The following is a 23,508-nucleotide window of genomic DNA, read 5'->3' as shown; positions in this document are numbered from 1 at the left end:
ATAAAAAGCCATCTTTTTTTTTATTCTAAGTGTTTGGTTAGGGAGTGCATACTTCAGTTGAAACCTGAAGGAGGCCTGCAGAGAAGTTAAATGGGCTGTTTTCTTGTTTCTCTAGCCTGTACAAAAACATATTCTACTGTTCCTGACTTCAGTTACCTAAGTTCAAAGGCCCCAAGTGACTGATTATTATCTTGTTGTGGCCCAGCTTTTTGTACATTTGATCTTTGGCCCTTTTTACTGTTTGCTTAGCTAGACCTGTTTGCTATAATCAATTATTCGCTCCCACCCTCTTATACCTTCCTTTGAGCCATGCCTTCCAACTTTAGATAGATTTTCCAGAATTGTGTTGAATCAGATTACAATTCCTGAGGGTTTTTTTCTGTTGTTTCAATCATGGTCTCAGGATGATAGTTGTGGAGGCTGTGTGGTCATTTCAGGATTTTTCATTGGTTTTAGTATGGCCTACTTATGTTTTTAAAGTTTTTTGTGTCTTTGGTTTTGAAAACATTTTATACACCTGAGACAATGCTATAGCTCTTTACTGAAAGGTTCCAGGTCACAAATAAGCAACCTATTGTATTACTTTTAAATTTTATTAATGCATCATTTAAAACAAGATATGTGCTTTAAAAAAGCATTCTTATACATAAATAGACCAAGGGACAGTTACATAATTTATCCCTAAAACATGCACATCATTTTTATTCCGGTGTGTATAAGAAAGGGAAATAAGCTTTAAGTCTTTCTCTTTGGATTAAAGACATTTGGAAATTATTATTCAGGAATGCTAAATGTTTTCCTGGAACAAACGTGTTTTCCAATAGGAAATGGTGATGTAATTAAAAGGCATTAGTGTTGATAAACAAGACTGGAAAAACTGGAAAAACAGTTGTGTTATGCATGATTACCAGGAATAGTTCCAGTGAGCCTAAAATATGTGAAATAAATGAATCAGCATGATTCAAAAGATTTAGATGGAAGAACAGGTAGCATGAGGAAGATTATGTGACACATATATATTCAAGGCACATGACTAGGCTAAACAGGTGGCTAGGGTTTATAGACTAATTTGTTCTTTCATTGGGAAAACAGTCACATGTAAAAAAATTTCCATTTACTGGCATTTACTGATAAATAAATGCAGTTATATCTAGGGCAGCAAATGTCCTTTCAGATACACACCAAAAGTACATACTAGCTAACAGATGTCAGAGTAGCTGAAGCAGTATGATTACACTCCAGTTTTCACACTCCAGTTAAATGGATGTTAAACTGTCTTGTATTGTTTCCATACATCATAACGTCAATGCTGAAGTTTCACAAAAGAATTCTTCAAAACTAGGCAGATTAAAGATCTTATTAAACCACAAAAGATGTTCAAATTATTATTCATCAGAGTCAAACCCAAACCTTGGAGTTGACTGTTGACTATACTCAGCTTGGGCTTTTCTCGGACTTAAAAACATTTCCCACATGACCTCCCTTCATACAGCTAGAATGCTAGCACATCCACTGTGGTTCTCTTCTTTTTCTCTGGTGAGTCAGAGGAATTTGCTTCCCCATTCCCTCTACGACCCCTTCTATTAACTACATATTTGCCCTAAATATCCACTACAGAAAAAGGAACATATAGAAAACCACAACCTTCAACGATATTTAAACCATCATATTCTCAAATCAACTGCAATTGGGAAACAGAATATCAAGCACTATGAGGTTTGTAAATGGTCAAACTTTCTTCCCGAAAGTGAATACTAGGAAGACAAGGATAATTCCATGTGCTTCTAATGGGCTAGCAAAATGTTCTCCATATGACTGAGATAAAATGTTTAATACTCTACTTGCTTGGGTTCCTAGAAACAAGCAGCATCAACAATTTAATTACAATTCCCCAAATAACAATTCTCCATTTATATTATTTTCAAGCACCTAAAACTCTTCAATAACAAAAGACATTAAAATGAGATGTTAGCAATACTATATGTCTCTTAAATACTTTTGTGTGCACATACAAACTTCACCCACAGTTTCAGTAGACAGCTCATAAGACTGGTGGTTTCCCCCTTGGTATCAGCTTTCTGCAATTACAAACGAAAATGTTTCTCTAAGTAGATGACGCTAGTTAATGAACCAAAGAAATAAAAAGCCTTTTTAAGGCTACTGCTGCAATAAATGGTTCAATCTGAAGTGCACAGGAATAAATTGGTAGATAGGACAAAGATAAATCTGGAGGCATAGAACAAGATTAAAAAAAAGAAAAAGCAAGAAGAGGGTTGAAGAGACTGACAGACACCATCTGTCAGTATTAAAAGGCTTGAATCACATGGACTGCTTTTAACTCCTTGTTCTCTGATACCCTTGGTTAACGACAACTTTTGCTTTTTTATTTCTTCACACAGCTTGGCCATGTAAATCCACCACAGAGAGGTGACACAATGATATAGATGAACACCTGGAAGGAGGGAGAAAGCAATTTTATTTTCTTGACTCTATCGTAGGCTCCTAAATAATATAAAGCAAAGTAAAGACCTATTAACAAATACTGGTTCCATTAGAGTGGCAGCTGCATAATAATACAATGCACTAATCAAGTATTTTCAAAGACAGAAATGCAATTAAAATTATCCTTTCTGATATAACTCTCACCTACTTGAATTCCACTATGCTCTCTTAAGAGGGAGAGAAAGCAATGAAATTGATGTTCTTCACTGGGAACTAGGCAGAATCGAGCTGTATGAGCAACTCTTACTGAAACATTAATAGTCAAAAAGATAAATTACCGTAATTCCCTTTAAGTATGATTTTATTATTAAGTACATTTTTAGGTTTTACACATGAATTAATTTTTCATTATTAGCATGATAAAAAATATGAAGAAGCATGAGTAGAGACTCTACATCTATATCACCTATGAACAAGAATGTTGCTATGAATCTTTCTGCGGATAATAACACAATAATTATAATTATCAAATCAAAGGAAAGCTAATGACACAAGTAACACAGCAAAAAGGCTAGTTCTATTATAGATGTATTACCTTTGATTTATACTAATTTTAAATAATGCTATTTTAATAGTATATGCTTGCTCATATTATGATATTCCAAAAAATACATTTATTTTAAACATTAGGCTCATTGCATTAAATTAGCCATTTTATTTTGCTTTAAATTACAACTTTTTGAGATATTTAAGTGACTGACTTCATTACTCACATGCTTGGGAAACATACATTTATCAATTCCATACTCCCTCCCAAAAGTCAGCAAATGTTCTGCCTTACTTCTCTACAAATGTTGGGGGACAGTTACACCAAATTCTGGTTATTAATAAATAAGTTAAACTACTCACATCATATTCACACACACTCACACAGATAGTCCAATTTAATATACAGTTGACTATTTGCCACAACCGAAATATAAGGATTTTTAAAGCTAAAGCACCATATATCAGGTTAACAACACCTTTGGCAAAGCAGTGCCCTGCATAGGCAATAAGTAATAAATAAATACAAACTGAATTGAACAATAATGCAGCTTCATAAATCAATATAAATTCACAGATCAAAGAAGAAGGAAGAAGCTAAGCTGAGAAGCCTAGAATGCACCACCTGAGGATCCTGAGCAAGGAGACATTCAAGGCCATGGCACAATTTCCACTATAACTGACAGATCTGTGACCCTTCTCTGTTAGGTAGGTCCAGCTGCCGAAGGTGGTGGACCTTTGACAGTGGTCGAGAAGCGGAAGCCAAGTCACAGGTATCTGCTTGGAGTTAACTTTGGGCTTCTGCAAATGACAAGAGGATGGAGAGGAAAGGCTGCTTTACCCAGCCACTAACTGCCCCCAAAGTAAAGCATCTCCCTCACCCTGCATAGAGTGGTGGCTCTCAAACTTTTGGGTCAGGACCTCTTAACACTCTCAAAAGTTAGTGAGGACTCCAAAGATCTCTTGCTTGTGGGGTTGTAACTATTAACGCTTATCATATTAGAAATGAAATTTTTAAAAAGTACATATATAATTCATTTAAAAATAAAAATAATAAACCCATTACATATAAACATGACTATATTTCTATAAAGTCAGTTGTACGTCAACTTGGCTACCCTATAGTGTGCAGTAATTTAACCAAACACTAATCTAGGTGATGTTGTATTTTGTAGATCTGATTAAAGCTCACAAAGTTGACTTTAAGTAAGGCAGATTATCCCACATAATCTGAATGAGCCTGATTCAATCAGTTAAAAGGCCTTAAGAGCAGAGCTGAGGTTTCATTGAAGAAGAAATTCTGCCTGTGAATTACAGATTTGCTCCTGCCCCAGAGGTCTAGCCTGACCTTCCTGACAGCCTGCCCTACAGATTTCAGACTTGCCTAGCCAGCTCCTGCCATTGTGTAAACTAATTCCTTGTGATATATCTCTTAATATATATCCAAAGAAATTCAAGGAGTCTCTCTGTTAACAAGTACAAGTTCCATTAAAAAAGGGTTAAAGTAAGAATAATAAGAGTTCTTAGAAATTTAAAACATGGCTCTGAAAAATAAATAGAAGAGTTGGATAGCAGAATGGACAGCGCTGAAAATGAAATTAGTTTGCTGGAAGAGTTAGCTGAATAATTCTCCCAGAATGCAATGCGAAAAAGGAGTTTAAACATATTAAAATGGTTATTAGACATGCAGGATAGTTCAAAGAGGTCCAATATCTGTTTACATAGGGTTTCCAAAAGGAGAACAGCATATAGACTAATTTATATTTATAGACAACAGAACTACTAAATATTAGAAAATTGAACTCATCATGCATTAAAAGAATAGTACATAATGATCTCTTAGTATTTATCCTAGAAATGAAAGGATAATTATAAGTGTATTTATGAATGTAACTCAATACATTCATATTAAATGTAAATAGTCACATTATCAATTCACTGGGCAGAGAAATATTTCCTAAAATTAATTCCTGATAGGGGCTGGCCCCGTGGCCGAGTGGTTAAGTTCGCGCGCTCCGCTGCAGGCGGCCCAGTGTTTCGTTAGTTCGAATCCTGGGCGCGGACTTGGCACTGCTTGTCAGACCACGCTGAGGCAGCGTCCCACATGCCACAACTAGAAGGACCCACAACGAAGAATACACAACTATGTACCGGGGGGCTTTGGGGAGAAAAAGGAAAAAAATAAAATCTTTAAAAAAAAAAAAAAAAAAAAAAAAAAAAATTAATTCCTGATAAAAACTTTTAGCCATCTAGAAATAAAAGTTCTTTAATTGGATAAAAAAATATCTAAGAATTCATAGTAAATATTGTTCTTATAAATGAAATATTAGAAGCATTCCAATTAAAACCAGGAACTAAATAAAGATGTCCATTCACATCAAAATTATTCAACATTGCTAGTAAATACAAAAAATATATATAAAATTATATAAATGTGTGTGTGTGTGTGTGTGTGTGTATATATATATATATATATATATATATATATACAAATTTGATGAGGTTAAAATTATTAACAGATGCTATCAAAATTCACCTATAGCAGGGATCAGCAAACTACAGCCCCTGGCCTGTGAGCTAACAGTGGTTTTTAGACTTTTAAAGGATTGTTTTAAAAAAGGAAGAATATGTGAGAGAGACTACATGGGACCCACAAAGCCTAAAATATTTACTATCTGGCACTTGACAGAACGTTTGCTGACTCCTGACCTATAGCATACAGAAGAATCAAGTAACAAACTATTGCAACTAATAAGAGATATGCAAGGTCACCAGACACAAAATAAATCAACTAGAAAAGAGAAAACAGAAATAAAGAAATAGAATCAAGTATAAAATAGAAATATAATTAGAAAATACGGAATCAATTAGAAAATGTAATTTTAAAAGAATCTTATTTTGGTAGTGACAAAAATGTTAAACATCCAGGAATATTTGGAATGCCTTGCATGACGTCTTACACACAGGAATTCTCAACAGGGAGAAGGGGTCTAAGCAGAGATAATATTTCATAATGACTTTAAAGGAAAGCCACTGCCTGGTCACGTGTTTCACCATTAAAAGTTATATGTAGCTCATCTCGGAGTGCTGATCATTGACAAAGAATTCCAGCACCTAATTTTTTAGAGATTGAAAAATAAAATCACACACTAAAAAGACAAAAACTTACAATTGATACGATGATGATGATGATAGTGAGCTTGAGATTCTTCATACACATGGCTCGGGCAAGATTTCTGCTGGTTGTTTTGAAGGTGACAGACTAGAAAAAAAGCATGAATTGCTTGATCCTTGGAACCGATTACATGACTGATTTGGAATAATACCTGTAAAACTTTTACTTTCATTAATTCTGTTGAAGTAGCAATGTTCTTTACCCTTCCCCTCTCTTCACAGGTAGAGGGTGGCCATTCGTAATGACTAGTTCTCAAAAGCAGGACACTGCCAGGTCTATAGTAAGCAGTATGAGCCTGCTGGAAAAGTTTCCCTCCTTCTTCTTCTACACTGAAGCAACGCACATGACGTCGAGCACCAGAAGTGGTTCTTCCCGCTAGTCGAAAAGCCTTTTCCTCTTTTTGCTTCCAATAAGAAAGGCTCCTTTTAAGCCAGTCGGATGCAAAAACATTTGTCTATTCTGCCCAGGATAATCCTGGGCTTTTGAGCCATAAAAGCCTGTTTAATTTCCATAAGAAGATATGTATTTACTTGTATGAGGGCCAAAAGAACTTCACTCCCTTCAGTTATCCATTTGCTTTTGCAACATCAATTTCTCAATATCTACTGAACCATTCCCACTAGGACATTAGGCAATTTAAAACAAACAAAAAAATTCCTAATAGACCAGCAATTCCACTCCTAGGTATATGCCCAATAGAAATGTATGCACAAGTTTACCAAAAGACACACAAAAATGTTTCTAACTGCACTACTTGTCTTATCTCAAAACTGGAAATGATCCAAATGCCCATCAACTATACTGTGTAGTAAAGAACTTAACCTTGCCCCAAAAGGGGTCTGATCTTTGCCCTCAGCTTCTAGGAGGTAATCTTTGCTTGCCTGGGGGCCACAGGCTCACCAAATAGTAGCAATGTGATTTAGGGTGGGGACTACTCACTCAAAAAAGACCAACAATATGATTTAGGGTAGGGACTTTGGGTCACACCTAGAGGAGCCAGAGACTAGTGACTAAGATCAAGCAAGTAGGCAGTCAATCGTGCCCATGTAATGAAATTTCAATAAAAACTGAACACCGAGGCTTGGGCAAGCTTCCCCATTGGATAATACTCCATGTGTGTTGTCACACATCTATGCTGGGAAAGTAACATGTCCTGATTCCATGGGGAGAGGACACCAGAAGCTCTGGGTTTGGTACCTCCCTGAACTCCATCCTATGTGCTTCTTCCATTGGCTGAGCTTAATCGGTATCCTTTGCCTGTAATACACCATAACTGTGAGTACAACAGCTTTCATTAAAGTTCTGTGAGTCCTTCTAGTGAATTATCAAACCTAAGGGTGGTTTTTGGAACAAACAAACTTGCAGTTGGCGTCAGAACTAAAGGAGACCTTGAGGACCATGCACTCTAAACTGTATAGTTGATGAACTTCTCAGTTGCCTAAACTCTTCGCAATTACTCACAAACTAAATCACAAGAAAGAAGTAGTGAGCAATGAAACTAATAAATCTAAATATAGTTATGTGATTCAATAGGTTAAGGCAGACATTCCTTCATAATCTTCAGGTCAATATTTCAACACTGACAAATCACCTATTCAAAACCAGTTCAGCTATAAAGAATAATTGTTACACCTTACCAAAGCTTCCTTTGGGGATGCAGGGGGGTGGGGGTGGGTGTAGGTAGAAGAGAACAAGAAGAAGATATAAAAATCCCTGTGAGAATGACAAGAGCAAGCTAACCAGCCTAAGGCCTCTTCACTCCATGCAGATGGTTTCAGTAGTAACTGATAATGCACCATTAAGAAACGGGCAAAGGACTTGAATAATTTCTCCAAAGAACACATACTAGCAGCCAATAAGCACATTGGAAAGATGCTCAACATCATTAGTCATCAGGGAAATGCAAACCAAAATCACAATGAGATACCACTTTATACCCATCAGAATGGCTATAATTAAAAGAAGGAAAGTAACAAATATTGGTGAGGATGTAGAAAAACTGGTACCTTGCTGGTGGGAATGCAAAATGGTGCAGCAGCTACGGAAAACAGTTTGGCAGTCCCTCAAAAAGCTAAACATGGAATTACCATATGGCCCAGCAACTGTACTCCTAGGTATAGACCCAAAGGAATTGAAAGCAAGGACTTGAACAGATAGTTGTATGCCAATGTTCATAGCAGCATTATTCACAATAGCTCCAAGATGGAAACAACTCAAAGTTCCATCAACAGATACATGGATAAATAAAATGTGGTAAATAAATACAACGGAATCTTATTCAGTCATAAAAAGAAATGAAGTTCTGATATATGTTACCACATGGATGAGACTTGAAAATATTATGCTAAGTGAAATAAGCCAAATGCAAAAGGAAAAATATTATAAGATTCCACTTATATGAGGTACCTAGAATAGGTAAATTCACAGAGACAGAAAGTAGATTAGAGGTTATCAGGTACTGGGGGTAGTGGTAATGAGGAATTATTGATTAACAGTTATGGAATTTGTTTGGGATGATGACAAACTTTTGGAAACAGATAGTGGTGATGGTTGCACAGCACTGTGAATGTAATGAATGTCACTGGATTACACACTTCAAAATGGTTAAAATGACAAATGTTATATATATTTCAGCACAATTTAAAAATTATAATGTAATATATCCATATATAATATAATAAATCCACTGAACTGTACACTTTAAATGAGTCAACTGTATGGTCGGTGAATTACTTACCAATAAAGAAATAATTCAATAAAGCTGTTAAAAACCCAAGAGGTTATAAAATGAAACAACTTTTAAAATATCTGAGTAAGTATACAAAAGAAAGAAAAAGAGGAACAATGAGGATGGAGCAAATAAGAACCAAGGAGCAACATACCGTACTTAAACCCAACTCCATCAATACTTACATTACACATAAGTGGAATAAACACTGCAATTATAAATATATTTCATATATTCAAGAAGGTAGAGGAAAGGATGCACATGTTAAATAGACACACGGAAGATATAAAAAAGATTCAAATCAAACTTGTAGAGATGCAAAATACACAAGATGGGAGTAATAGCAGATTACAAACTGCAGAAGAAAAGACAGGTAAACTTGAAGACATAGCAATAGAAACTATCCTAAATGAAACAAAGAAAAAAATAGACTGAAAAAAATGAACAGAGCATCAGTGAGTTGTGGGACAACGTCAAGTGACTTAATGTACATGTAATTGGAGTCCTAGAAGGAGAGGAGAGGACAGGAAAAGAAAAATATTTGAAAAAATAATGGCTGAATGTTTGACGAAAACTACAAACCCACAGCTCAACAAACCCAAAGCTGAAGAAAACTACAATAAGGCATATATTATAACCAAATTTCTTAAAACCAATGATAAAATCTTAAAAGAACTCATAGGAAATAAAATACATTACGTACGTAGGAATGACAGTAGAATTTTTGTCAGAAGCAATGTAAAAGACAGTGACAAAACATCTTTAAAATATTGAAAAAAACATTAACCTAGAATTCTATACTGTGAAAATATCTTTAAAAAAAGGAAGTGAAATAAAGACTTTTCAGACATATAAATACTGAAAGAATTCATCACTAGCAGACCTGCACTACAAGAAATCCTATGGGCAAAAAAGAAAATGACAGGGGATGGAAATCCAGATCTACACAAAAGAATGAAGAGAGTTACCAGAAATCATAACACCATGAGTAAATAGAAAAGATGTTTTTCTTATTCTTTAAATCTCTTTAAAAGATAACTGTTGAACAAAAAAAACAACAATGTATTGCGAGGTTTATAATACATGTGTAAATAAAAATATGACAAAAATAGCATCAAGACCAGGAAGGGAAAATGGAAGTATACTACCTTAAGGTTTTTAGACTATCTGTGAAGTGGAATAAAACCACTCAGAGGTAGACTATGATAAGTTAAAGACTTATACCATAAACCCTAAAGCAATCACAAAGTAAGAAAACAAAGAGTTATAGCTAATAAGCCAAGGGAGGTAAAAATGGAATTTAAAAAGTACTCAGTCAAACATAAGGCAGAAAAAGAGGGAGAGGGGAACAAAGAATAGATGGTACAAATAGGAAACAAATAGCAAAACGGTACACATAAAACCTTCCCACAAAGAAAACTCCAGGCTGAGACTGCTTCACTGGTGAATTTTTCCAAACAGCTAATACCAATAGTCTCAAAATGCTTTTGGAGCATAGAGAGGTAACACTTTGCAATTTGTTTTATGAGGCCAGTATATCCCTGATACCAAAGCATAAAAAGAAGAATACATTATAGACCAACATCCCTTATGAACACAGATGCAAAATTCCTGAACAAATCAATAGCAAATCCAATAAGGTATTATAAAAATATTATAATCCTCTCAATAGATGGAGAAAAAACATCTGATAAAATTCATGAATAAAACTCAAATGAGGAATTGAAGGGAACTTCTTCCACCTGATAAAGGGTACCTATAAAAAACCTACAGCTAACAACATAATTGGTAAAAATATTGAATTTTTTACCATAAGATGTGCTACATGCAAGAATGTCCACTGTCATCACTTGTATTCACTATTGTGTAGAAAGTTCTACTCAGTGCAGTAAGGCAAGAAAAAGAAATAAAAGGAAGGAATCTATAAAAAAGGTATTAGAACTAAAGAGTGAATTTTGCAAAGTTGCAGGATACAAACCTGGTCAATATATAAAAACCAGTTTCATTTCTATGTATTAGTGATAAAAACTGGAAAATGAAATTTAAAAATTTACAATAGAATACAAAAACAGGAAATTCTCGAGTAAATTTCACAGAATATGTATAAGACTTGTGCACCAAAAAATACAAAATACTACTGAAAACAATTAAGTCCTACAAAAAAGCAGCGAAATGGCATATTTATAGGCAGGAAGACTCAGTGCCATCAGGATACCAATTCTCCCTAAACTGACCTATTGATTAAATGCAATCACAATCAAAGATACAAGTTTTTTTTAAAGGATGGAAAATAACAAGCTTATTTTGAAACATAAATGGAAATGTAAAGGACCTAAAATAGTGAAGACAAGCCTGGGTAAGAACATAGTTGGAAGACATAGGGAATTCTATAAAGCTATAGTTATCAATACAGTGTGGTACTGGCATAAAAGTAGACAAAATGATCAATGAACAAAATATAGAATTCAGAATTAAAGCCCTACAGAGGAGAATGGATAAACAAATTGTGGTAGGTAGATTTATACAAGTAGTACAAAATAATAAAAAAGAATAAACTATTACTACATTCAAAAATATACTAGTGATTGAAAGAGGCCAGATACACACAACATGATTCCATTTCTATACATTTTAAGAATAGGCAGAACATTATCTAGGGTGTTGTAAGTCCGAAAACTGGTTACCTCTGTTGGGGAATATCAACTGGAAGGGCATGAGGCAGCCTTCAGAGGTGCTGGAAATGTTTTATATCTTGATCTAGGTTGCGGTTACATGGGTATAGACATATGTAAAAAATAACTGAGCTTTACACCTATTAAAAGTAGTACACTTGCTGCACTTTATTGTATGTATTTTATTCCTCCATGAAGACACTTGTTAGTTAATGAATACTGTTTGCTATTTTGGGTCATGTAGTCAACAACATTAAGAAGACTTCTATTTAGCAAGTACAGACTATACCACACCAATACTTACTGGTCAAACACAGACCACTCCAGCTAAAAAGGGTAATCTTCAGAGATTAAGAATAGCTAAGAGATGGACTGGAAGTACCAAAGAAATTAGTCTGCTGATCTGAGATGACATACTTCTTTGCCCTCTGTGCCCTCCAGCAATAGGTTACAAAGTGAGCCATTATAGAACTCTGGTGTTTTGACTTCCTGTGTGGTGCCACCCTTCCTCCAATTACCTTGTGCTTTGATGAAAACACTGTTATCCTCCTAAGACCTACTGTTAATAGATGTCTCTGTAAAACTAACAGTAAACATTTAAATAGCTCTTACTACGTACCAGACACTGTTAGGTACTCTGTATGCATTATATGATTTAACCCTCAAAACACTATGAAGTAGGCACATCTCCATTTTACAGATGATGACAACTGAGGCAGAGAGGTTAACTTGCCTAAGGTCACACAACTAGTAAGTGGCAGAGATGGGATTCAATTAGCAGCCTGACTCTAGAGCTTGTGCTCTTAACCACTAGAATCTAACTACCAGTAAGAATGAACATCATTCACTGATCCGTTTCAATGTGTAAACTTCTAGTCTGCATTTAAATTTGTAATTGTGTGGACCCAAACTGTAGGTGATCTCTGCCCTCCTTCTAATTCACTGTATATCTTACCATCTTTCTTCAAAACTTTCATGCACTAACCAGATGGAAAATGCAAAGATACATGTAATTGTAGCATAAGTAGGTCACAGGGACACACTGACCCCTTTAAGGTTCATTGGCCATTCCCAATCCCTGCCTCTTGTTTGATACAAGCTGTCAGAGTAAGCAAGAAAGTGACTGAACTGTCCAGTTTTCGGGATTCACACTGGGTCACAACTAGCCTGCACATTTATTTGTTTCATGTTTTACAAAATGTACAGAGAACAGACTGGTATATGCAGCTGAGATGCTAAATTACGTAGGCATCAATTGCGAAGAATTGTTTCTGTATATTAAGTATGTTTTCCAAACCAAACCTTCCTTAATGGCTATCAATGGACCATGGCTTTTTTCTACCCCTTATTGTTATCCTTATTATCATAATGGAATCAGATAATGGAGGTTAGAAAGTAAAAAAACACTAAAGTACTAAATTTAAGACATTTCCCTACTATGTTAGCCATCAACCACAGTTTCTCTACTTTACATCCTGAAAAATATTATCATATCCCATACTTACAGAATCCACGAGATTTTCTGTTTTATCTATCAATAATTCCAATCTTTCTCCTCGCTGAGCTACCAGATCTGAAAATATTGAGAAAAGATCATGTTTATATTAAAAATCTGCTATTTTTCTCTTTAAGCAAAATCTGATTTTAAGTATAGTTGGTATTCTTGACAACTCACATTTAGCACAGAAGAGCTTATATTTTTAAGACTTTAGTAAATCTTATCAACTAAAGCAGAGGTTGGCAGACTTTTCTGCAAAGGGCCAGATAGTAAATACTTTAGGCTTTGTGGGCCAAATGGTCTCAGTTGCAATCACTCAATTCTGTGAGACACAGACAATATGTAAACAAATGGGTATGACTGTGTTCCAATGAAAATGTATGTAGAAAAACAGGCCAGATTTGATCCAAGGGCTATAGTTTGCAAACCCCTAAATTAAGAGCATGATCTGAGAGTAAAAAAAACAAAACAGAACCCTTAAAATGAATGAGAGTTGGATACTTCCAGAATTGTGGTGTAAGGAGCTCCACAGACCCTCTCTCCAACAAAACAACCATAACTGGTAAAAATTATAAAAACAAACAAACAATAACCACCATTTAAAGTCTCTGAAAACTGTGACTGTCCTAAGTACATACAGCAAATAGAGAAACATTTATCCAAGAAAATCAACTAATTCTCAGTAAAAATAGTGAGAGTCTATGGCATTTGAGCCTTGACCTGCTCCATCCCTCAGCTCAGTGAGATGGAAGCTCCACTCCTGCAAAGTAAAGCCTGGGAGCTCTCTTTCCCCCAAGGTCCCAGTCAAAGGCTATACTTTCTCCCCAGGAAGGGCAAGCATTTCTCCCCCAACTCCACCCCATCCCCAACTCTATGATGCAGAAACTCTATTCCAGCAAGGCAAGGCTAATAGGTCTGGGGCTCCCTTCCTCCACCTAGCCCCCACACATAGGGCAGAAGCTCTGCCTCAGGTGGCAGGCTAAGAATACTGGGCCCTGAGTGCTCCTGGCTCGACTTACTCATAGAGTGGAGGTTTCACACTGGGAAAGGCAAGCCAAGAAGACTACTCCACTGGTAGAACAAGGGTGTCACTCCAAGAGAAGCAGTCCACTGTCCCTATCCAGAGTTCCAGAGCAGTGGCTCAGAGACTGTTCCCAGGGAGAGAAGCAGGCCTTAAGAACAGAGAGCTTTCCCTAAGAGGACAGACTTTATTTGGAACAGAGTATGGGGAAGTTCAAGTCTAAGGGTGCTGTCAAAAACAATGGAGATTTTGGATATAAACAATTAAGATGAGCCTGGTAGCTTTACAAAAACAAGCTAAACTACAGACCAGCTAGAAGTTTAACAGAGAGTATCAGGGGAAGACAGCTTAGAAGAACCCTCTTGAGGTCAGAACAAGCATCTAAGAATGGCCTCAAAGACAAGGGAGCCCAAAACTAGATCAGACTGCAGCAATCTATGTTGGGGGAACTATTGGGAAAAAATAGAGCAATTAGCCTGCAATTACTGGAAGCTAACAGCTGGGTGAGACATCAATAGGGGCAGATCAGCTAGAAGCTTAACAGGGAGATTGGGAAAAGAGACACTCAAAGAGAGCCATGTCATTCCAGGGTGGCAGTGCACATGCCCAAGGTTGTTCCCTCTGAGAAGTGACATTAGAGGCTGCACACTGTGGGAAAAATAGACTTCAAAGAAAAGTTCCAACTAAACAAACAAGCCAACAACAAAGCCTGGGGGTTAGGAATCAGTACCCAGAGTTGCTACAATACATTGTCTAAAATGTCCAGTTTTCAAGAAAAAATAATAAGCTATGAAAAGAAACAGGAAAGCAACATCCATACACAGGAAAAAGAATTGAGATTAGAAGCTTACTTTGAGGGGGCTCAGCTACTGGACTCAACAATGGAATGAAATTTGAAATCAGTAACAGAAGGAAAACTTATGGGATGAAGTGAAAGCAGTACATGGAAGGAAATTTATAGCAGTAAACACTTACATTAAAGAGAAGAAAGATGTTCTAAGACTGAATTTTGTCCTCCTAAATTCATACACTGAGGCCCTAATCCCCTCCCCTCAATGTGATGGTATTTGGAGATGGGGCCTTTGGGAGATCATTAGGTTTAGATGAGGCCATGAGGGCTTACAACAGGATTAGTGCCCTTATAAGAAGAGACACCAGAGCGCTTGCCCTCTGTCTTACTTTCTACCATGTGAGGACACAGTGAGAAGGTGCCACTTTCACGTCGGGAAGAATTTTCACCAAAACCTGACCATGCAGGCACCCTGATCTTGGACTTCTGGCCTCCAGAACCATGAGAAAATAAATTTTTATTGTTTACGTCACCCAGTCTATGGTAACTGTTTACTGTAGTCTGAGTAGACTAAGACAAAAGATCTGAAATTAATAACCTAAATTTCCACCTTAAGGAACTGGAAAAAGAGTAAATTAAATCCAAAGCTAACAAGAGGGAAGAAAATAATAAAGATTAGAGCAGAAAAAAATGAAATACAGAACAAACAATAGAGAGAATCAATGAAAGCAAAAGTAGGTTTTTTGAAAAGATCAACAAAATTGACAAACATTTGCATAAATTGACCAAGAAGAAAAGAGAAGACTCAAATTACCAAAATAATCACTATCAACTTCACAGAAATGAAAGGGATCCTAAGAGAACACTATGAACAAGACTATGTCAACACATTAGATAACTTAAATGAAATGGGTAAATCCCTAGAAAGACACAAACCACCAAAACAGACTCAAAAAGAAATAGAAAATCTGAATAGAGTTTCAACAAAAAAAGAGATTGAATCAATAATTTTTGAACTTTGCACAAAGAAAAGCCCAGGCCTGGATGGCTTCAAAGGTGAATCCTACCAAACATTTCAAGAAGGATTAATACCAATTTTTCAAAAACTCTTCCAAAAATAGAAAAGGAAGGAAGACCTCAACTCATCCTATGAAGCCAGTATTGCTCTCGTATCAAGACCAGACAAAGACATCACAAGAAAAGAAAAACAACAGATCAATGTCTCTTATGAACATAAACATAAAAAAATACTCAATAAAATACCAGTAGAACAAATCTAGCAATACAGAAAAAGGATTATACAACATGATGAAGTGGCATTTATTTGAAGAAACATAAGGTTGATTTAATATTCAAAAATCAATTATTGTAATACACCATATTAATACAATAAAGGACAAAAACAATATGATTTCAATAGATGCAAAAAAGCACGTGACAAAATCCAACATCTTTTCATGATAAAATCACTCAACAACCATGAAAGACCCACAGATAACACCATACTTAATAGTGAAAGACTCCCTAAGATCAAGAATAAGACAACACTTAACGCCACTTTTATTCAACAACGTACTAAAAGTTCAAGCCAGGGCAATTAGGCAGGAGAAAGAAATGAAAGGCATCCAGATTGGAAAGGAAGAATTAAAATTATCTTTTTTCAGATGGCATGATCCAGTATATAGAAAATCATAAGGAACCCACTAAAAAGAACAAGGCAAGAAGGATATTGGAAGAGAGATACTATTAAAGAGAAATGATTCTGACACTTGTGAAAAACAGTAAGGAAGACTTTATTCAACACTACTGCAATAAGGGTCAAGACTATCACAATAGGGCAGAGAAACGGAGTTCAACTCTGAATATAACAAGGACAAGTGGGGTGATATCAACATCATGGAAGCATACGACATGCCTCCTTTTTGTTCCCCTTTTGTAACAACTAATTAGGCATCCATTCACAAATAAAAGTGCCTCTGTGGGAGTTATAGGATCCAGCACCATATGCCAAAGGATCTGGGTCCTGTCCACCTGTGTGTATCAGTAATAGGCAGACAGACCTCGGTATAGGCTGTAGAACCAACAGGACCAGTGAACCTGCCCCAACCTCTCTTGGCCATGGTCGAAGAGCACTGAAGAGCACTGACTTGGGCAGGCACTCATGGATGAGAGAGAATTCATACAAGTCCAGCCTTGCAGAGGGGAGGATTCCAGCATGTCATTGGAGGGAAAAAAAAAAAATGAGTTTTGACACATTAGAGAAGGTAAAAAGAACTTTGCCAGCACCAACCCTCCCCCAAGGCAACACAGTGTAGGCCTGACCTAGCCAGTGGTGACCTCTCCCCCAGGGGAAAGGGAGAGCAGTGAGGGAGTGCCTGGCTACCTTAGCTGTGTGACAAGCCACTGGAGAAGTCTGTTTCTCTCCAGCAGCACCCAGAGTACTGAGGCAGGACCTCCATGACTTGGAGGTGGGCAGGGAGGTGTGGAGGGAGATCAGGAAAGAGGCAGATAAAAATATCAAAGGACATTAAAGGGACACAGTTTCTGATGACTGCACACAGGACTTCAGCAGGAAGTCTGATCACAAGCCTCTGGGAGACCCTCACCTGATGATCTTCCCACCGGTCCCAGAGTCACCCCAATGCCCAGAGTGCTAAACCTACACCTCCCTCCACCCTGCAGTCAGCACCTTATGCATGCTCCTGAGTGCAGTGGCAAGAGTGAGCTGCAACAAAAGGACTGCTCTCAGAATATCAGACCAGGGTCTGTGGGCAAGAGAGAAACCATAAACTTGAGCTATAGTGCCACCTTCTGGAAAACAAAAGAGAGGTTTCTAGCAGCCCGCCTGGTGAGCTGTAAGACCAGAGAAGACATAAAAGCTTAAAAATTATACCGCACAAGGGAGCAAGAAGCATAGAGCAGGTGTATCCATAAGGTCAGAGAAAACCCCAGATATAACAGGACCAACGAACACTATTTCCCACCTGAAGGTAACTAGTAAAGATTTGAGGCAGTGTCTGCTACTTCGAATGCAAAAGCAGCACAAAACTCCAAGGAACATGAAGAATCAAGGAAACATGTCATTAACAAAAGATAACAATTATCCTCCAATACCAAAATAAAAGATATGGAATTTTACAATCCAGTTGATAAAGAATTCAAAATAGGTGTTTTGAGAAAACTTAATGAACTTCAAGAAAATACAGAAAGATAATTCAATGAAATCAGGAAAACAATACATGAACAAAATCTGAAATTTAACAAAGAGATAGAAATCATCAAAAAGAACCAAACGGAAACCCTGGAGCTGAAGAATTTAATGAATGAAATGAAAAATGTAATAGAGAGCAATTACCACAGAGTAGACCAAATGGAAGATAGAATAAGTAAGCTAGCAGATAGGAACTTTGAAATAACCCAATAAGAGGATAATAAAGAAAAAATAATGAAAACGAGTGAAGAAAGCCTATGTGATCTATGAGACTCCATCAAATGTACAAATACCAGAATAACTGAGGTTCCAGAAGGAGAAGAGTGGGAGAACGGGCCAAAAAGCTTATTTAAAGAAATAATAGCTGAGAACTTCCCAAACCTGAGGACAGACTTGGACATTCAAGTTCATGAAGCCAATAGATCACCCTATTATCTCAATGCAAAAAGATCTTTTTAAGATATATTATAATGAAACTGTCAAAAGTCAAAGATAAAGAGAGATTCCTTAAAGAAGCCAGAGTAAAAAAAAGATTGCAACCTGGAAACGAATCCCCATTAGGCTATCAGCGAATTTCTCAGCAGAAGTCCTACAGGCCAAGAGAGAGTGGAATGATATATTCAAAGAGTTGAAAGAAAAAAACTGCCAGTGAAGAATACTCTATATGACAAAGTTACTGTTCAGATATCAAGAAGAAGAAATAAAAATGTTCCCAGAAAAACAAAAGCTGAAGGAGTTCATCACCACTAGATCTACCATACAAGAAATGCCGAAAGGAAAAGATGCTAATTAGTGACACAAAAACACATGAATGTTATATAATGCACTGGTAAAGGTTAATATACATAGGTTTAGAAAACTCTAATTCTGTAATAGGATGGTGTGTTAAATAACTATAGTATAAAGGCTAAAGGAAAAGCATATTAAAAGTAATTACAGCTACCATATTTGTTAATGATACACAATATAAAAGAGGTAAATTGTGACATCAAAAATATAAAACAGGAGGAGTAAATGGGTGGAGGTATTTCATGCAATTGAAGTTAAGGTGCTATCAGTTTAAAGTGAACTATTTCATCTATAAGATGTTTTATGTAAGCCCCATGGTAACCACAAAGCAAAAACCTAGAGTAGATTAACAAAAGATAAATAAGGGGGAAATAGAGAACACAACTACAGAAAATCACGAATTTAAAAAGGTAGGCAGAAACAGAGGAAAAAAGGAACAAGGAAGCTAAAAAACAGCAAGAAAACAATGAGCAACATGGAATTAGTAAGTCCGTACATACCAATAATTACCCTAACTGTAAATGGATTGAATTTACCAATCAAAAGGCACAGAATGGCTGGATGGATAAAAAGCAAGACCCAACTATATGCTTCCTGTAAGAGACTCACTTCAGACTTAAGTACACATATAGGCTCAAAGTGAAAGGATTGAAAAAGATATTCCATGCAAATGAAAACCAAAAGAAAGTGGGGATAGCTAGACTTAAGTCAAACAAAATAAGGCTGTATGCCAAAAATGGTAACGAGAGACAAATAAGGTCATTATATAATAAAAAAGTGGTCAACTCATCAAAAAGAAATAATAATCATAAATATATATGCACACAACATCAGAAAACCTAAATATTTTAAGCAAATACTGACAGATCTGAAGGGAGAAATAGAGAACAATACAGTAACAGTAGGAGACGTCAATACTCCACTTTCAGCAAGAGAGATCATCCAGACAGAAAATCAATAAAGAAACGTTGTACTTGAACCATACATTAAACCAAGTGGATCTAACAGACATATCCAGAACATTCCATCCAACAACAGCAGAATACACATTCTTCTCAAGTACACATGGAACATTCTCCAGGATACAGTACACGATAGGACACAAAACAAAACAACGAGTCTTAACAAACTTAAGAAGAGGGAAATCACACCAAGTATCTTTTCTGACCACAATGGTATGAAACTAGAAATCAACAAGATGAAAGCTGGAAAATATACAAGTATGTGGAAACTAAACAACACACTCCTGAACAACAAATGGGTCAAAGAAGAAATTAAAAGGGAAATAAAAAAAAATATGTAGAAACAAATGAAAATGGAAACACAACACACTGAAACCTATAGACTGCTGCAAAAGCAGTTCTGAGGGGGAAGTTTATAGAGATAAATGCATATATGAAGAAAATAAAAAGATCTCAAATAAACAGCCTAACTTTATACCTCAAGGAACTAGAAAAACAACAACAAACTAAGCCCAAAGTTAGCAAAAGGAAAAAAATAACAAAGATCAGAATGGAAATAAATGAAATAGAGATCAGAAAAACAATAGAAAAGATCAACAAAACTGAGTTGGTGTTTTTAAAAGATAAACAAAATCGTTAAACCTTTAGCTAGACTAAGTTTTAAAAAACGAGAGAAGACTCAAATAAATGAAATCAGAAATGAAAGAGGAGACATTACAACTGATACTACAGAAATGCATAGTATCCTAAGAGGCTATTATTCATAATTATATACCAACATTGGATAACCTACAAGAAATGAGTATATTCCTAAAAACATACAACCTACCAAGACTGAATCAAGAAGAAATAGAAGCTCTGAATGCTCCAATAACAAGTAAGGAGATTTAATCAGTAATCAAAAACCTCCCAACACAGAAAAGCCCAGGACCAGATGGCTTCATTGGTGAATTCTACCATTGACAGAAAAATTAACGTCAATCCTTCTCAAACTCTTCCAAAATACTCAAGAGAAGGAAATACTTCCAAACTCATTTTATGAGGCCAGCATTACCCTGATACCAAAGCCAGATAAGGACACCATGAGAATAGAAAACTACAGACCAATATCCCTGATGAATAAAGATACAAAAAAACTCAAAATGTTAGCAAATTGAATTCAACAACACATTAAATGATCATACACCAAGACCAAGTGGGATTTACCCCTGGGATGCAAGGATGGTTCAACATACACAAATCAATACATGTGATACACTACATTAACAGAATGAAAGATAAAAATTTATGATCAGCTCAATAGATTCAGAAAAAACATTTGACAAAATATGAAATCATTTCATGATACAAATCCTCAACAAATTGAGTATAGAAGGAACTTACTTCAACATAATAAAGGCCATAATAGCTAGCATATTCAATGGCGAAAGGTTGAAAGCTTTTCCTCTAAGATCAGGAACAAGACAAGGGTCCCTATTTTCACCACTATTATTCATATAGTACTAGAAGTCCTAGCTACAGCAATCAGGCAAGACAAAGAAACAAAAGACATCCAAACTGGAAAAGAACAAGTAAAACTGTCATTATTTGCAGATAATATATTACATGTAGAAAATCCTAAAGACTCAACCAAAAAACTTGAACTAATCAATGAATTCAGTAAACTCACAGGATATAAAATCAACATACAGAAGTCACTGCATTTCTATATACTAACAACAAAATGCCCAAAAAACTAATAAAGAAAACTATCCCAATCACAATACTATAAAAAATAAAAAATGCTTAGGAATAAATTTAACCAAGGAAGTGAAAGATCTATGCAATAAAACTACAAGACTTGATGAAAGAAACTGAAGAAGACACAAACAAATGGAAATATATCCCATGTTCATGGATCAGAAGACTTAATATTGTTAAAAATGTCCATACTATCCAAAGCCATCTATAGATTCAATGCAATCTCTATCAAAATTCCAATGGCATTTTTCACAGAAATGGAAAAAACAATCCTAAAATTTGTATAGAACCACAAAAGACCCCAAAGAGCCAAAGCAATCCTGAGAAAAAACAACAAAGCCAGAGGCATCACACTTCCTGCTTTCAAACTATACTACAAAACTGTAGTAATTAAAACAGTATGGTACTGGCATAAAAATAGACACATGGACAAATGGAACAGAACAGAGAGCCAAGAAATAAACCCCTGTATATATGGTCAACTAAGAGTTGACAAGGGAGCCAACAACACTCAATGGGGAAAGGATAGCCTCTTCAACAAATTGTGTTGGGAAAACTGGATAACCACACAAAGAAAATTAAAGTTGGATCCCTACATACACCACTCAAAAAAACGGACTCAAAATGGATTAAAGAATTAAATGTAAGACCTGAAACCTAAAACTCCTAGAAGAAAACATAGGGAAGAAGGTCCTTGACATTGGTCTTTGCCATGATTTTTAGCATATAACACCAAAAGAACAAGCAAGAAAAGCAAAAATCAACAAGCAGGACTACATAAAACTAAAAAGCTTCTGCACAGCAAAGGAAACAATCAACAAAATGAAAAGGCAACCTACAGAAAGGGAGAAAATATTTACAAACCATGTATTGGATAAGGGGTTAATATACAAACTATATAAAGAATTCATACAACTCAATAACAAAAAATCAAATAATCTGATTAAACATGGGCAAAGTAAATGAATAGACATTTTTCCAAAGAAGAGATACAAATGGCCAACAGGCACATGAAAAGATGCTCAACATCACTAACCATTAGGGACATGTAAATCAAAATGACAATGAGATATCAACCTCACACCTGTTAGAATGGCTATAATCAAGAAGACAAGAGATAACCAGTATTGGTGACCAAGTAGAGAAAAGGGAACCCTTATGCACTGTTGGTGGGAATGTAAATTGGTTCAGCTACTATGGAAAACAGTATAGAGGTTCCTCAAAAAATTAAAAATACAATTACTATATGATCCACAAATTCCACTTCTCGGTATATATGCAAAGGATATGAAAACAGGATACTGAAAAGATATCTGAACTCCCATGTTCACTGCAGTATTATTCACAACAGCCAAAAAATAGAAACAACATAAGTGTCTATCAATGGGTGAATGGATAAAGATGTGGTATATATATACAATGGAATATTACTGAGCCATGAGAATGAAGGAAATCCTGCCATTTGTAACACATGGATGGATCTTGAGGGCACTAGGCTAAATGAAATAAGTCATAGAAAGATAAATATTGTATGATATTACTTATATTTGGAATCTAAAAAGACCGAACTTATAGAAACAGAGTAGAATAGAGGTTACCAGCGGCTAGGGGGTGGAGGAATTGGGGAGATGTTAAAGGGTACAAACTTGCAACTAAAAGAAGAATAAGTTCTGGAACTCTAGTGCATAGCACACTGGTTATAGTTAATAATACTGTATTATATACTGCGAAATTGCTTAAGAGACTCACTCTTAAATGTTCTCACCAGAAAAAAAGAAATGATAATTTATGTGATGTGGTAGAGGTGTTAGCTAAAGCTAAGGTGGTAAGCATACTGCAATATATAAATGATTCAAATCAACATGCTGTACACCTTAAACTCATACAATGTTATACGTAAATCATATCTCTAAAAAAAGAAAAAACAAGTGGGG

At 35.9% G+C, this 23,508-nt stretch overlaps 1 protein-coding gene across 2 annotated transcripts in view; it reads right to left on the bottom strand.

Moving 5' to 3' along the window:
- Positions 1–574: 574 nt before the first annotated feature.
- The window catches only part of VAMP7 (vesicle associated membrane protein 7), a 44,034-nt gene continuing 21,100 nt past the window's right edge, over positions 575–23,508 (bottom strand). The window contains exons 6-8 of one of the 2 annotated variants that reach the window (XM_001498198.6): positions 13,069–13,136; positions 6,158–6,250; positions 575–2,452 (exon numbers count right to left, since the gene is read on the bottom strand). In XM_001498198.6, coding sequence (XP_001498248.1) covers positions 2,384–2,452; positions 6,158–6,250; positions 13,069–13,136 — 230 coding nt within the window. In that variant the 3' untranslated portion in view covers positions 575–2,383. The remainder of the gene's footprint in view (positions 2,453–6,157; positions 6,251–13,068; positions 13,137–23,508) is intronic. The other variant, XM_070258425.1, reaches the window with a different exon arrangement.

Source organism: Equus caballus, chromosome X (assembly GCF_041296265.1).
Source record: "Equus caballus isolate H_3958 breed thoroughbred chromosome X, TB-T2T, whole genome shotgun sequence".
Classification (NCBI taxonomy): Eukaryota; Metazoa; Chordata; class Mammalia; order Perissodactyla; family Equidae; genus Equus; species Equus caballus.
The sequence above is the reverse complement of the archived record's forward strand: the minus strand, read 5'-3'. Positions and strand labels throughout refer to the sequence as shown.